At 45.7% G+C, this 15,857-nt stretch overlaps 1 protein-coding gene across 3 annotated transcripts in view; it reads left to right on the top strand.

Moving 5' to 3' along the window:
* Positions 1 to 15,857, top strand: part of LOC110524227 (fibrillin-2) — a 90,616-nt gene that overhangs the window by 10,718 nt on the left and 64,041 nt on the right. For all 3 annotated transcript variants that reach the window (XM_036978000.1, XM_036978001.1, XM_036978002.1), the window contains exons 3-6: positions 1 to 83; positions 1,642 to 1,749; positions 10,777 to 10,872; positions 10,986 to 11,081. In XM_036978000.1, the coding sequence (XP_036833895.1) occupies positions 1 to 83; positions 1,642 to 1,749; positions 10,777 to 10,872; positions 10,986 to 11,081 (383 nt within the window). The remainder of the gene's footprint in view (positions 84 to 1,641; positions 1,750 to 10,776; positions 10,873 to 10,985; positions 11,082 to 15,857) is intronic.

Below are 15,857 nucleotides of genomic sequence, written 5' to 3' on the forward strand. Positions count from 1 at the left end.
GCCCAATGTGTGTGGCTCTCGCTTCCACTCCTACTGTTGCCCTGGCTGGAAGACTCTGCCTGGAGGGAACCAGTGTATTGTCCGTAAGTACCGAGACATTATGGTCACAATACCTATAAACTGAAAGTCAGGTTGCCTCTGCACTGATAGTCTATAAAACCCCTGTATGAATCAAATGAATCATATCAAATAGAGCTTTCCACAAACTTATCAGAAAGTGCTTAACCTGTCTAGGACTGGGGTTCCGCTACATACAAGTATTAGACACCATTTTAAAGATCAAATTATCATTAATCCAACCACCGTGACCGATTTCAAAAAAGCTTTTCGGCGAAAGCAGAACATATCATTATGTTAGGTCTGCAACTAGTCACAGAAGGCATACAGCGATTTTCCAACCAAAGAGAGGACTCACAAAAAGCAGAAATATTGATAAAATTGATCACTAACCTTTGATATTCTTCATCAGAATACATGTATGTTTTGTTCGATCAAGTTCATATTTATATCCAAAAACCTCAGTTTACATTTGGCTTTGCCTCCAAAACATCCCGTGAATTTGCACAGAGCCACATCAAATCACAGAAATACTCATAATAAGAATGTATAAAAGATACAAGTGTTATTCACAGATTTAAAGATATACTTCTCCTTAATGCAACCGCTGTCAGATTTTTTAAAAACTTTGCGGAAAAAGCAAACCATGCAAAGTCTGAGTACGGCGCTCAGAGACCAACACAACCCAAGAAGATATCCGCCAGTCAGAAATAGCATTATAAATATTCACTTACCTTTGATGGTCTTCGTCAGAATGCACTCCCAGGAATCCCAGTTCCACAATATATGTTTGATTTGTTCCATAAAGTCCATCATTTCTGTCCAAATTCCTCCTTGTTGTTCGCGCGTTCAGTACACAATCTAAACTCACGACGCGCGGGCAGGTCCAGGCAAAAGTTCAGACGAAAAGTCATAGTACAGTCTGTAGAAACATGTCAAACGAAGTATAGAATCAATCTTTAGGATGTTTTTAACATAAATCTTCAATAATGTCCCAACCGGAGAATTCCTTTATCTGTAGAAAAGCACTGGAACAGAGCTCGCTCTCACGTGAACGAGCGTCACGAGCTCAAAGCATTCTGCCAGACCTCTGAATCATTCCCCTCTCATTCGGGCCCACTTCACAGTAGAAGCATCAGACAAGGTTCTAACGACTGTTGACATATAGTGGAAGCCTTAGGAAGTGCAACATGACCCATATCCCACTGTATCTTCAATAGGGAATGAGTTGAAAAACGACCAACCTCAGATTTCCCACTTCCTGGTTGGATTTTTGTCTCGGGTTTTTGCCTGCCATATGAGTTCTGTTATACTCACAGACATCATTCAAATAGTTTTAGAAACTTCAGAGTGTTTTCTATCCAAATCTGCATATATTAGCAACTGGGACTGAGTAGCAAGCAGTTTACTCTGGGCACGCTTTTCATCCAAACGTGAAAATGTTGCCCCCTATCCATAACAAGTTAACAGAAATCTGTGTGCAAAGAGTAGGCCAAGAGGAGAGCTCAGTCTATCCTCTTTTGGCTGGCTAGGCCAAAGTTAATCTAGAAATACATTTGACTTCTCTTCTATCTCTCCTCCCAGCGATCTGCCGTAACTCGTGCGGTGATGGCTTCTGTTCCAGACCCAACATGTGCACCTGCGGCAGTGGCCAGCTCTCCCCCAGCTGTGGGGCCGGAGCCGGAGCCGGAAGTGAGTCCTAACACCCAGCACCCTACATCCCTGAACCCAGCAACCACCAAAATACACCCCAAACACCACCCAATACACCCCAACACCACCCAATACAACCTAACACACACAATGGACCACCACAGCTATAGACACTCTACAGATCAGACATCCATGTTGGCACCACCAAATGTTCCATAACAATATCCCACTGGACACAGACGACAATTCAACGTCATTTCATTAAAGTGACGTGGAAACAACGTTGATTCAACCAGTGTGTGCCCAGTGGGACTGTTCCCATTTGCCTAGTTAACTCTGTATATCCATGGCTTTGCCTGTCTGGCCAGACCTCCCCCCAGAGGGCTATAACATGTCAGGGTAATGCTGCCTCAGAGACAGCGTGGCCTGGTTGACAGCCTCCAGCCGCTCCAGACTCAGCCTCCAGGTCAAAGGGTTTGGGAGGATTAATGCACATGCCTGGGGCTCCTAGCCTAGCCCACTAGGCTAGGAACAGTTTTACAGCACTTACTGAGTGTGTGTAGCATGCTCACCTGCTTGGCTGGGCGGGGGCTGACTCATCAATCACGCCTAGCCCTTTCAGGCCCCCGTACACACACACTGAGTACTGAGTGTGGGCCGGCCCATCTGGCCCTGAGGTGTGAAACAGGATCTACTCCACAGTCCACACACACTGGTCGAACGCCCCAGAGAGGCCAGACGCCAGCTTTATGTGCTGGGAAAACAGTTCCCAAAACCGGGGTCTGAGCGGCTAACGTCCCCCCATAGGCTGAACGTTGGAGACAGGCCTAGTGATGGGAAACGGTATGAAACAGTATGAAGTCATTTCCCTTAGCGAGAGAGAGAGAGAGAGGAGCTGGAGGCAGGAGCTTCCCATAGAGCTGTAGCGAACTGGTTGTCACACTCACCGCTACTGCTCTCTTACAGGGGATTTATGGCCTTTTTACACACCTACCTTACAGTATTGGGATTTTCCAGGTCTGGTGTTTGTTTTGTCCCGTTTTTTCTATTCTAAACTAATAATTGTATTGTTCCGTTTCAACCTTCTTGGCAAACGGGCCAGAAATGTTGTAGTTCAACACTGAGTTGTGTCTATCATTAAAGACCGTTCTCTCTTTCTGGCCTTCTGGAAGATGTAATGGGGTCAAGGGTCACGCAGGTTAATAACTGCCAAGATTAAACATGGCATAAATACACCCATCAGCCAGCTCTGGGAAATGACTCTAACAAAGCGGTTGCACCTTTCATACAGGTTTCATTCATACAGGTCAGCGGTCTAGTGCCGGGGAGTTTCTGTCCAACAAAGCTATGTTTGATCCATCTTATAACGACCGGTAGACGCATTAAAACCTGGTCTGTCTAGATCAATCCTCCATATGTTCTGATACTGTAGATTGAGCTGGGATTTCACTGGGGGTGTTCAGTTTTCACATGGTTCTCAGTGCATGAATTTAGTTGGACCACAGAAAGCTTTAGACACCTACTACAGTAATTTGCAGGCCTTTTTAAAGGTCCAATTTTTTTATCTCAATGTCGAATCATTTCTGGGTAACAATTAAGTACCTTACTGTCATTGTTTTTTTTGTTTGTAAAATGGTAAAAAATGTACAAAATGTGTTTCTTAGCAGAAGCTATTTCTCAAGCAATAATTTTGCTAGGATTTCCGTGGGAGTGGTCTATAGTGTGTGGCCTAATTGGAGGAGCCTAATGGGAGGGATTTGTAACCAGAAAACAAGCTGTTATTGGCATAGAAGAGGAAAAATATCTTTGTTAGTGGTCTATTAACTTATACTGCCTGGTGATGTCATCAGGCGGTCCAAAGCCCCACCCATGCAAAACAGGCAGAAATTTCAGGCAGACTTTTCAAACAGCTCTTACACTGAAAGGACATTATCATAACTCACAATTTAACAGTATTATTCCAACCTCATAGTGTGGAAATATGTATAAAACACAGAAAATCACGTTTTTGAATGCATTTCCCCTTTAAGTGAGATGCAATACCGCTTTGGGTGACTCTACAGACTAATGTACTGCAGTTGACAAGCTTAAAACTAAATGGAGACCTGTTTTGAAGTACTGTCAATTTCCCTTCCCTTAATTACACCCGGTCTCTTGAAATGTAGTCATTGGTCAGGTTATTGATACCACTTTTATGTCTCAGAGGCCACATCTGGAATGTAGAGGTCGGAACAACTTGGAAGAAATCAGCAGCATGTTTTTGGTCAAGCTCTTTATAAACTCAGAAATACCCTGTCTTTCAAAGATAATTTGTAAAAATCCAAATAACTTCACAGATCTTCATTGTAAAGGGTTCAAACACTGTTTCCCATGCTTGTTCAATGAACCATAAACAATTAATGATCATGCACCTGTTAAACGGTCATTAAGACACTAACAGCTTACAGACGGTAGGCAATTAAGGTCACAGTTATGAAAACTTAGGGCACTATAAAGAGGCCTTTATACTGACTCTGAAAAACACCAAAAGAAAGATGCCAGGGTCCCTGTTCTTCTGCGTGAATGTGCCTTAGGGATGCTGCAAGGAGGCATGAGGACTGCAGATCAGGCCAGGGCAATATATTGCAATGTCCGTACTGCCTAAGACTACAGGGAGACAGGACGGCCAGCTGATCATCTTCGCAGTGGCAGACCACGTGTAATAACACCTGCACAGGATCGGTACATCCGAACATCACACCTGCGGGACAGGTACAGGATGGCAACAACTGCCCGAGTTACACCAGGAACGCACAATCCCTCCATCAGTGCTCAGACTGTCCGCAATAGGCTGAGAGAGGCTGGACTGAGGGCTTGTAGGCCTGTTGTAAGGCAGGTTCTCACCAGACATCACCGGCAACAACGTTGCCTATGGGCACAAACCCACAGTTGCTGGACCAGACAGGACTGGCAAAAAGTGCTCTTCACTGACAAGTCACGGTTTTGTCTCACCAGGGGTGATGGTCGGATTCTTGTTTATCGTCGAAGGAATGAGCATTACACTGAGGCCTGTACTCTGGAGCAGGATTGATTTGGAGGTGGAGGGTCCGTCATGGTCTGGGGTGGTGTGTCACAGCATCATCGGACTGAGCTTGTTGTCATTGCAGGCAATCTCAACGTTGTGCGTTACAGGGAAGACATCCTCCTCCCTCATGTGGTACCCTTCCTGCAGGCTCATCCTGACATGACCCTCCAGCATGGCAATGCCACCAGCCATACTGCTCGTTCTGTGCATGAATGTCACTGTTCTGCCATGGCCAGCGAAGAGCCCGGATCTCAATCCCATTGAGCATGTCTGGGACCTGTTGGATCGGAGGGTGAGGGCTAGGCCCATTCCCCCCCCAGAAATGTCCAGGAACTTGCAGGTGCCTTGGTGGAAGAGTGGGGTAACATCTCACAGCAATAACTGGCAAATCTGGTGCAGTCCATGAGGAGGAGATGCACTGCAGTACTTAATGCACCGTTACCCCACTCTTAATGCACTGTTACTGTTAATTTTGACCCCCCCCCCTCCCCCTTTGTTCAGGGACACATTATTCAATTTCTGTGGAACTTGTTCAGTTTATGTCTCCGTTGTTGAATCTTGTTATGCTCATACAAATATTGACACATGTTAAGTTTGCTGAAAATAAACTCAGTTGACAGTGAGAGGATGTTTCTTTTTTTGCTGAGTTTATCCACGTACTATAGGTATATGGCTGTGTGTTCATGTCCAGGCATCGCATTTTTTGATCCTTTATTTATTAAGGAAATCCTATTGAGATTACCCATCTCGTATTCAAGGGAGACCTGTTGCTTATCGTTATTTCTATGTGCATTTATTTAACCTTTATTTAACTAGGCGAGTCAGGTAAGAACAAATTCTTAGTTACAATAAAGGCCTCCTGCGGGGTTGGGGGCTGGGATTAAAAATAAATATAAATTACATAAAAATATAGGACAAAACACACATCACGACAAGAGAGACAACACAACAGTACATAAAGAGAGCACTTTGTTTCGACATGGTTCCGGACAAATCAATTAATGTAGGCAATATAAAGGACTATTGACCAATAGATCTGCTTTGCTGTGCCCAGGATCAGTCCAGTCATCTCAGACCTCTTCCCATAACTATAATTACCCTCTAATGTCTGTGAACGCTACCTCAGAGTCCCTCGGAAACAGCTGTCAACTAACGGGGTCCATACAGGCTCAGCACAGCTCAACTCTGGGAAAGTCACATTTCAGGCTTCAAACATAAAGATATAAAACTGTATTTTTTTGTGAAGAATCAACAACAAGTGGGACACAATCATGAAGTGGAACGACATTTATTGGATATTTCAAACTTTTTTAACAAGTCAAAAACTGAACAATTGGGCGTGCAAAATTATTCAGCCCCCTTAAGTTAATACTTTGTAGCGCCACCTTTTGCTGTGATTACAGCTGTAAGTCGCTTGGGGTATGTCTCTATCAGTTTTGCACATCGAGAGACTGAAAGTTTTTCCCATTCCTCCTTGCAAAACAGCTCGAGCTCAGTGAGGTTGGATGGAGAGCATTTGTGAACAGCAGTTTTCAGTTCTTTCCACAGATTCTCGATTGGATTCAGGTCTGGACTTTGACTTGGCCATTCTAACACCTGGATATGTTTATTTTTGAACCATTCCATTGTAGATTTTGCTTTATGTTTTGGATCATTGTCTTGTTGGAAGACAAATCTCCATCCCAGTCTCAGGTCTTTTGCAGACTCCATCAGGTTTTCTTCCAGAATGGTCCTGTATTTGGCTCCATCCATCTTCCCATCAATTTTAACCCTCTTCCCTGTCCCTGCTGAAGAAAAGCAGGCCCAAACCATGATGCTGCCACCACCATGTTTGACAGTGGGGATGGTGTGTTCAGGGTGATGAGCTGTGTTGCTTTTACGCCAAACATAACATCTTGCATTGTTGCCAAAAAGTTCAATTTTGGTTTCATCTGACCAGAGCACCTTCTTCCACATGTTTGGTGTGTCTCCCAGGTGGCTTGTGGCAAACTTTAAACGACACTTTTTATGGATATCTTTAAGAAATGGCTTTCTTCTTGCCACTCTTCCATAAAGGCCAGATTTGTGCAATATACGACTGATTGTTGTCCTATGGACAGAGTCTCCCACCTCAGCTGTAGATCTCTGCAGTTCATCCAGAGTGATCATGGGCCTCTTGGCTGCATCTCTGATCAGTCTTCTCCTTGTATGAGCTGAAAGTTTAGAGGGACGGCCAGGTCTTGGTAGATTTGCAGTGGTCTGATACTCCTTCCATTTCAATATTATTGCTTGCACAGTGCTCCTTGGGATGTTTAAAGCTTGGGAAATCTTTTTGTATCCAAATCCGGCTTTAAACTTCTTCACAACAGTATCTCGGACCTGCCTGGTGTGTTCCTTGTTCTTCATGATGCTCTCTGCGCTTTTAACGGACCTCTGAGACTATCACAGTGCAGGTGCATTTATACGGAGACTTGATTACACACAGGTGGATTGTATTTATCATCATTAGTCATTTAGGTCAACATTGGATCATTCAGAGATCCTCACTGAACTTCTGGAGAGTTTGCTGCACTGAAAGTAAAGGGGCTGAATAATTTTGCACGCCCAATTTTTCAGTTTTTGATTTGTTAAAAAAGTTTGAAATATCCAATAAATGTTGTTCCACTTCATGATTGTGTCCCACTTGTTGTTGATTCTTCACAAAAAAATACAGTTTTATATCTTTATGTTTGAAGCCTGAAATGTGGCAAAAGGTCGCAAGGTTCAAGGGGGCCGAATACTTTCGCAAGGCACTGTACCTGTAGATCTGTGACACAGACCGAAGAGCCCCAGAAAAAAAGCTTTGGCTTCCATTCTTGGAAATCCTAATCGCTGCCACAGTTAATTTATTCTGGATTCCTAGCACAGATTAATCCACAGATTTAGCTCTGGCATAAAATGTTATTTCAATGGAGATTCTCCATTGAGCATGCTTTTTATTCCAGAACTAGGCTTAATCTGTATCTGGAAAACCAGCCCTATTTGATGTAACTTTACTAATCAGATGTGTTTGCTGAAGTTCGTAACTGAAAGACAGAAATGCGAATCAGCCAAACTCACCAGACTACACTCTTACATAAGCCAAATTGATTTGAAATGACGATGAAAAACGTGATGCTGTGAATCGTTTCAGACACGGTTCATCAAAGTCTCAGCACCAGCCTGTGTATTTCACAGTATGACATCTCCATAGTGAACCTGACGTTGACATGTCACTGATCCCAGGAGCTGTGTATAAGCCAGTACAGAACAGAACACAGCCATAAAGTCCCTCAGTGTTCCAACCCCACCACCACTAGTTTACCTCCCGTCAAAAAAACAAAAAAAAACTCACAGATGTGGAGGATGCAGGCCGACCCACAGGGCAGCCACACAGAGGTGCACTGTGATTCATGTTCTGTGGGACCCCAACCTCCTGCACGTGTGGCATTCTAGGCACCGGTCACAGGAATGTACCATCTCTCCTCATCTGGGGGTGGGGGTAGCTGGTCTAGCCTGTGAGATCATTCCCCCTTCCACCCCCTGTATTTCCACCAACCCCCCATTACAGAGAAAACACATGAACCCCTTCAACCCTAAACGTGCTGTAACACAAAAGTTCTGTAAACTGAGTCTACAGCCATGTCTGATGTTCTTCCAATCCCCCCCTCGCCCCTCCCTTTGTGACCTATTTAGAATATTTTTTCTGGAACGGATGAGAGACATTTGAAAAATTGACGAATTCTCCTGAGCTGAAACGTTTGCATGATTATGTCATGAAAAATTGTGGGGGGAAAATTGTGTCCTCGCTAGTTGTTTTCCCCCTTGCAGTGCATCGAGGTTCGGCGCTGCAATCAGTCAATAGAGTCATTTTTCATGTTTCATTTCCCTGTTGGCCTTAGAGATTAGCCTGAATGCTGTGGGAGTTAAACGATATGGCCCACTGCCCTGGAGCTCTGAGTTGAGCTGAGGTTGAGTCTGGGGAGAAAAGATCGGTCTTCCCCATGCCGTGCAGACCTGTACAGAAACTCATAAACCTCTTGTCCAAAGGCATTCACGCTAATCCATCACTAAGTGTCTGCACGAGACGCTAGCCAGGCCTAGAGTCAGACTGGGCGTTAGCTAGGTTTGCTGTGCACAGTCAGTCAGAATGGTACTACTGGGTCATTTACAGTAACTGAAAGTTCTAGAAAAACTGAATAGGCGAAGAAGGGGTCCAGGAAATCCAGTCATGCTGTATCCCCTCGCCACCTCATGAATCACAGCCTGTAGAGAAAGAGGGATGAATTACAGTAATTAAAGATGGCAGCAAGATAGAGAGATGAATTACAGTAATTAAAGATGGCAGCAAGAGAGAAAGAGAGATGAATTACAGTAATGAAAGATTGCAGCAAGATAGAGAGATGAATTACAGTAATTAAAGATGGCAGCAAGCTAGAGAAAGAGATGAATGAGAGTAATTAAAGATGGCAGCAAGCTAGAGAAAGAGATGAATGACAGTAATTAAAGATGGTAGCAAGATAGAGAGAGGGAGAAGGGTGTTCCAACTTCCAATCAACGGCTTGCATGGGCATCATGTAAAGTTCTACCCAGGCTGAGTAGAAACATAGGCATCTGCCAGAATCAATTACTGTGGAAGTAGTCTCATGAAATGTTCTGCGTTTTTAGGGAGACTGACTAAGCCCTCTCATTTTACCACTCTGCTATGGGCTGGTCTCTGCTGTAGGCTGGCTGGTCTCGGCTGTAGGCTGGCTGGTCTCGGCTGTAGGCTGGCTGGTCTCTGCTGTAGGCTGGCTGGTCTCGGCTGTAGGCTGGCTGGTCTCGGCTGTAGGCTGGCTGGTCTCGGCTGTAGGCTGGCTGGTCTCGGCTGTAGGCTGGCTGGTCTCGGCTGTAGGCTGGCTGGTCTCTGCTGTAGGCTGGCTGGTCTCGGCTGTAGGCTGGCTGGTCTCGGCTGTAGGCTGGCTGGTCTCTGCTGTAGGCTGGCTGGTCTCGGCTGTAGGCTGGCTGGTCTCGGCTGTAGGCTGGCTGGTCTCGGCTGTAGGCTGGCTGGTCTCGGCTGTAGGCTGGCTGGTCTCGGCTGTAGGCTGCCTGGTCTCGGCTGTAGGCTGCCTGGTCTCGGCTGTAGGCTGCCTGGTCTCGGCTGTAGGCTGCCTGGTCTCGGCTGTAGGCTGCCTGGTCTCGGCTGTAGGCTGGCTGGTCTCGGCTGTAGGCTGCCTGGTCTCGGCTGTAGGCTGCCTGGTCTCGGCTGTAGGCTGCCTGGTCTCTGCTGTAGGCTGCCTGGTCTCTGCTGTAGGCTGCCTGGTCTCTGTCAGATCTGGTTGGATAGAGCATCTCCCCACTTCCCCCCGAATATACTGAGTGTCTCTGTATGTCTATCTGTCTGTCTCGGAAAGGCTCTGTCTGTCTGTCTGTCTGTCTCTCTGTCTGTGGAAAGCTTGCTGCTTAGAGTTCTAAGAATGCTGCTCCGCCAGGATTGAAGCTTTCTGATCTCAGCACATTCCCATCTATAGGACACAGCTGGCTCAACTTATAGCCTTCACGGTCTGTTTGATTAAACTGCGGCCTGGGCCTTGTGTGGCAGTACAGTTCTCAACAATAGACTAATACAATTAGGTCTACACAAATACAGCCCAGACGTTTCTGTTGCAGTCGAGCGCGCTACAAAACTGTAATAGTGAAAAGTGAGTGATATAGTTGAGTTAAACTAAAAAGCTGTCACAGCCCAAATACCAGTATGTAAAAGACAGTCAGGACCCAAGTGTCACTGCCAGGCATTGGGCTAACTGTTAGTGATACGGGATCCTTGTTACACAAATATGGAGTTGAACTGTAATGATGTTCCAAGTTAAACCGAGCACCTGAGGCGTTGAAGTTACCTTTGGAGGTCATTGCGTGTGTGTGTGTGTGTGTGTGTGTGTGTGACCAGCTGGTTGAGTTGAGGTTCTTGGCTAGCAGTAGCAAGTTTTCCCCGGCTGCGTTTGTTGACCCCTGTATGTGTCCCACAGTGCAGAGCTGTAATGTCAGGTGTATGAACGGAGGCAGCTGCCAAGAGGACTCCTGCTCCTGTCAGAAAGGCTACACCGGCAACCACTGTGGACAGCGTGAGTATCTACCTCACTTTGAACACCGCACTCCCCCGGCTATCGTGTGTGTGTGTGTTTCTGTCCGGCTGTATCAGAACCCTAACACGCCTCTTCCCCTCTCCTCTCTGTAGCTGTGTGTGAGAATGGTTGCCAGAACGGCGGGCGCTGCATTGGGCCCAACAGATGTGCCTGTGTCTACGGCTTCACTGGGCCGCAGTGCGAGAGAGGTAAGAGCCTTCCCAGTCATCCCACTTCACCCCTACTGTAAAACCCACAGGTCTGCTCATAGACGGTTTACATTATCAACACAGGATCCTGGCTCATCCCATAAACCCTGTGTCTGCTCACAGGCTGGATATGTAGAGCGATTCAACGACTCTTGGAGAATACATTGAAGTTGACAGAGGAATGTTTCTTGATATTTAGTGTTCACAACCAAAGTGTTTGAAGTGTATATAGGGATGGGCAACTCCAGTGTAGATCAGTGTTTCCCAACTCCGGTCCTCCAGTACCCCCAACAGCACATATTTTAGTTGTCGCACCCGTCAAAAAGAAACCTGATTCAACTCAGGTGTGCGTGTCAGGGGCAACAACATAATCCTGTGCTGTTGGGGGTAGTAAAGGAGCGGAGTTGGGAAACACGGCTGTAGGACTATAACTGAAACACGTTGTTTTTTTTAACACTAAAGAAGCCGCCTATCGACCTCCATTGGTTCTTTTTAAGAGTTGATGAAAACCTCGAACAGAAAGAGACATTATCACAACAGTGCCTGGGACTCTGATGAGAGACGCCACACAATCATGTGGCGACACAGACTGCCCCCCCCCCCCCGCTTTATCACAACACACCCACCAGTGCTGTGGAAGATAGTGAGCCAGGACCTTTAGAGGCTTTGATCTACTGCATATATGAGCTTCATATCAGTCTAGACATAGTGTGACTGCATACAGTAAGTGCACACATACAGACACCGTGGGGGTCTGTCTCCCTAGACTTGACCATTGACTGTAATCTGGTTGTCTAATTTTGTGGATAGTGGACTCCCTTCTGTGGAGGCTAAAGCTAAGATGAATGTTTAGGAAGAGGTAAGGCTATGGGGCTATGTGTCACTGGGGGTGTGTCTCAGTAGGGTCTGGATCAATGCCATTTCAATTCAGTCAATTCTGGAAGTGAGCTGCAATTCCAATTCATGAGTCAAAAGATCCTCAGAAAAAGGGATCTACGTTTGTCAATTTAATGAATTGGATTTCAGCTCGTCCCCAAAATGTACCGACAGACTTGTCCCATAGTGGTCACAGACCTAGTGTGGCCTCCAGCTAGACCTAACAGCCCAAGGACTCGACCCCTTCCCCTCACCTAACCCACCTCTCCCCTGGCCTCCCCTTTCTCCTGGAAAACACAACAGGGAGGGGGTGAGGGGGGGGGGGGCTCGCAGAAATCTGGCAATAAAAAATACAGTTCTCGCTCCACAATACGGTTCTCGCTCCAGGAGTGGAGCGAGGGAAGGAGGGAGGGAGGGATGGAGGTAGAGGCAGGGGGTAAAAGTAAAAATGGATTCCCCAGCTGTGTACACAGAGCGAGGCGCGGCCAAACAAAAACAGTCTTGAGAGAAGGGAGACCACCGGACCCCCTCAGCCCTCCAGCAAACCTCCCACCGCCTCAAAGTGTGTGCGTTTGTGCATGTGCGCGTGCACTTGCGTGCGTGGCGCTGACCCGACCTCCTCACTGTGTCCGTTGAAGTCTGGGAGAGGCTGTAAAACTGTCCCTCTATAGCCTCCTCAATCATCCACATCTACCTAAAGAGAGATGTGCTTTAATTCTCACATAAGCCCAGGGCTTCCTTAACTCAGTGAGAATTGACATGTCATTATTACCAGAGATTTCACTACTCTGTCCTGTGAAGACGTCCAGCTAGATAAATCTTTGACTCTCCAAGGTTGCAATTAGTGGTTTTTGAAGTGAGGTGTTACGGTAAAACCAAGCCCAGAGGTGCTTTGACAGTACATTACAGTTACAGTAGGTGTGGGTGTTTTCCTCTGTCGATGTACTGTCTATGAGTCACAGGGAAAGCTGCTGGTCTAATAGGTTTCTCTGTCAGGGTGAGGCGCAGAGGAGTGTGTGTGTGTGTGTGTGTGTGTGTGTGTGTGTGTGTGTGTGTGTGTGTGTGTGTGTGTGTGTGTGTGTGTGTCACTGACAGGCTAGTTAAGCATGAATTACAGTGGAGACTGACAGCCACTCGGGCCCCTCTCTAATCAGCTGAGTTTCCCACCATCCCCAGCCTCCTCCAGCCTGCAGCTGTCCATTCTGCAGCCTGGAGCACCAAGCCCTCTCATTACGAAGCAGCTGTATGAATGCGGCAATGGGGAGTTGTTCTGCTCATGTGTCCAGTGTATCTCGGCCCATTAACCAGGCTCAGGTCCAATAGTGAACAGTGTTACCCTTATGGGCCCACACAGTCAGCCCAGTCCAGCCCAGAGAGCTGGCCCATGATGACGTCAGGACGATGACGAGGGGATGGAAAGGGGGAAGTGTTGCTATTTCTGTCTCCATCATGTAATCTGTCAAAGGCTCCCCCAGTGGAAGGGAAGGGTGTGTCCTCGGGAAAGAAGTGTGTCATTTTTTCGCTCCATAGAGACCTCATAGAATGGGACATGCTGCCAAAAAGAGAGACCCGTAAACTCTGTAATGAGTACAGTACAGTAACTCTACCTCATCGCCATGTTATGCCTTTTATGTTGTTTTAATGACATCGCCATGTTATGCCTTTTATGTTGTTTTAATGACATCGCCATGTTATGCCTTTTATGTTGTTTTAATGACATCGCCATGTTACGCCTTTTATGTTGTTTTAATGACATCGCCATGTTATGTTTTGTGTGTCATTGGAAATGTTTTCAAAAAAAAACATGCTGTTTTTTTGCGTCTGCTTTTCATAGTGGCACTACATTTTGGTACTTCTCCCATAAACAAATCATAAATACATTTGTGGTCCTAAGAGGAACAGTGAAGGGTAGCCTTTGATCTTGTCTGATGGAAAATCAGTTGAGAAGCGAGAGTCCTCTCAATGTACCCAATGGAGCCCAGAAATGTCCTATTAATGTTACGCAATTTAGTACAATAGTAGATAAGGACGCTTCTTTAGTAGTATGTCTACTTGTAGCCTGGGTGCCTGACTGTTTCTGCAGTCAGTAATGCCACATGCCACAAACCAGACTGTGACAAGATGACTACAGCAGAAATACACTGGAACTCAGGCTACCGTAAGTCAATTTGTTCTGAATTAGAGTAGAAACTGTTGTTAGAATGGACTTGAGATGGGAATAAAATGTATCTGTGCCAAGACGATTAGTGAAACGAGTGAGAACAGACCGTAAAACACACGTTTAATGGGTGAGCAAGAACTGTCCTGTATCTACTGTAGCCCTGTGTGTTCACTTGGGTTTCCACAGACGTGTGTGTGTTCTGCATAATTATCCACAGTGGTGGTTTCTGCCTCAAAGAATGCTATCTATTAACTTACCAGTCAGGCAACAAAGCGGTCTGGTGCCAAGATTGTTATCCTGCATTTGAGCTTATCTCCCTCACTTTCCCCTGTGTCTCCCACAATCTCCCACCGTCTCAAAGCAAGGGTTTACACAGGGACGCATTCTAGCGTATCATCACGTTTGGGTGAGTGTCCTGAGGAAGGGTTCAGCCTCTTAGAGCCATTAAGCTGAAGGGAAAGTAGATTTAAGGGCTGTTGATAATGCTGTTGATAACAGAAACAGGAACAGCACAGTTTGTGCCAAAATGAGAATAACACACACACCTAGTGTACATACATTTGAGGAGTGTAGCTAGATACACACATACACACTGATGCACGCAAGCTTACGTGAACACACAGCACACAGACACACACATGCAGTCAGATGTATGCACAAACATACACACACGCGCACACACACACAAACATGCTTGGGATAAGTGGAAAAGCACCTGTCTCGGCTATGAGATAAAGAGATGACGAGAAGAAGACACGGTCCGTCCTGTTTCAGCGAGTTGTAAATCTCTCAGCTGTATGAGTCTAAGGGCCTCCAGGTCAGGAAACTGAAGCAGCCACAGGAAGACCTGTGAGTGTCTTCTGTTTCCTCCTCACTCACTGAGGAGGCTGACCTCTTTCCAGACCAGTATGAATGACTGCCTTCCCATGTAATCACAACATGTTTCATTGAGTATAATAATATCTTATCTCAACCCTCCATTTGTCCCCATTAGGGTGGCAAAAGGTCTGGAACTTTCCATGGGAAGTTAAGCCCTGGAATTTGGGGTATTTAGCTTAAGTCCATCAAAAAAAATGACGTATAACAGTGGGTCTTGTGGGATATTTTGGTTGAACTATCCCCAATTCAATGGAATTGCAACCCTCTGCATGCACAGTGCATTCTTCCATCACATGTACAGCTGATTCTCAAGATCTTGCACACAAATTAGATGCTATTGAGCCCACACTACTACACTGTCCGAGGCAAGGACTACATGCTTTCTGGTAAGTTTCGATTACAATACTGGGTGGGGTGAATATATTGTATATGACATTCAGTTTTGTTAACTAGTAAATAGTAGCCTTCAACAGAGTGTGTTTAAATCATTTCTAACTTAACAATTTCTGCTAGTTAGGTTTTGCTACCATGTGGGGTTTAGCTTGCTTGAGCCTGCTAACTGAGGAGTGTTAATTCACTTTTTTCCAGACATATATCATTTAAAAACATTTATCTGTTGTTTAATCTAACTGCTTAGCTATTTATTTTTTACATGGAATTGTATTTGTTTTCCTAATCTTTGTAGAAAAATGACACAGGAACTGATGTGTGGAGACATTTCACTGCAGCTAATGAAGGAAAAGCTGTGTACATTTGCAAATACTGTGCTAAATCATTTGTGAAGAATGCAATAAAGATGCAGAATCATCTGGCCAAGTGCATAAAGTTCCCTCAGCGGTCACAACAAGCAACCTCTGACA

Source organism: Oncorhynchus mykiss, chromosome 5, assembly GCF_013265735.2.
Source record: "Oncorhynchus mykiss isolate Arlee chromosome 5, USDA_OmykA_1.1, whole genome shotgun sequence".
Lineage (NCBI taxonomy): Eukaryota > Metazoa > Chordata > Actinopteri > Salmoniformes > Salmonidae > Oncorhynchus > Oncorhynchus mykiss.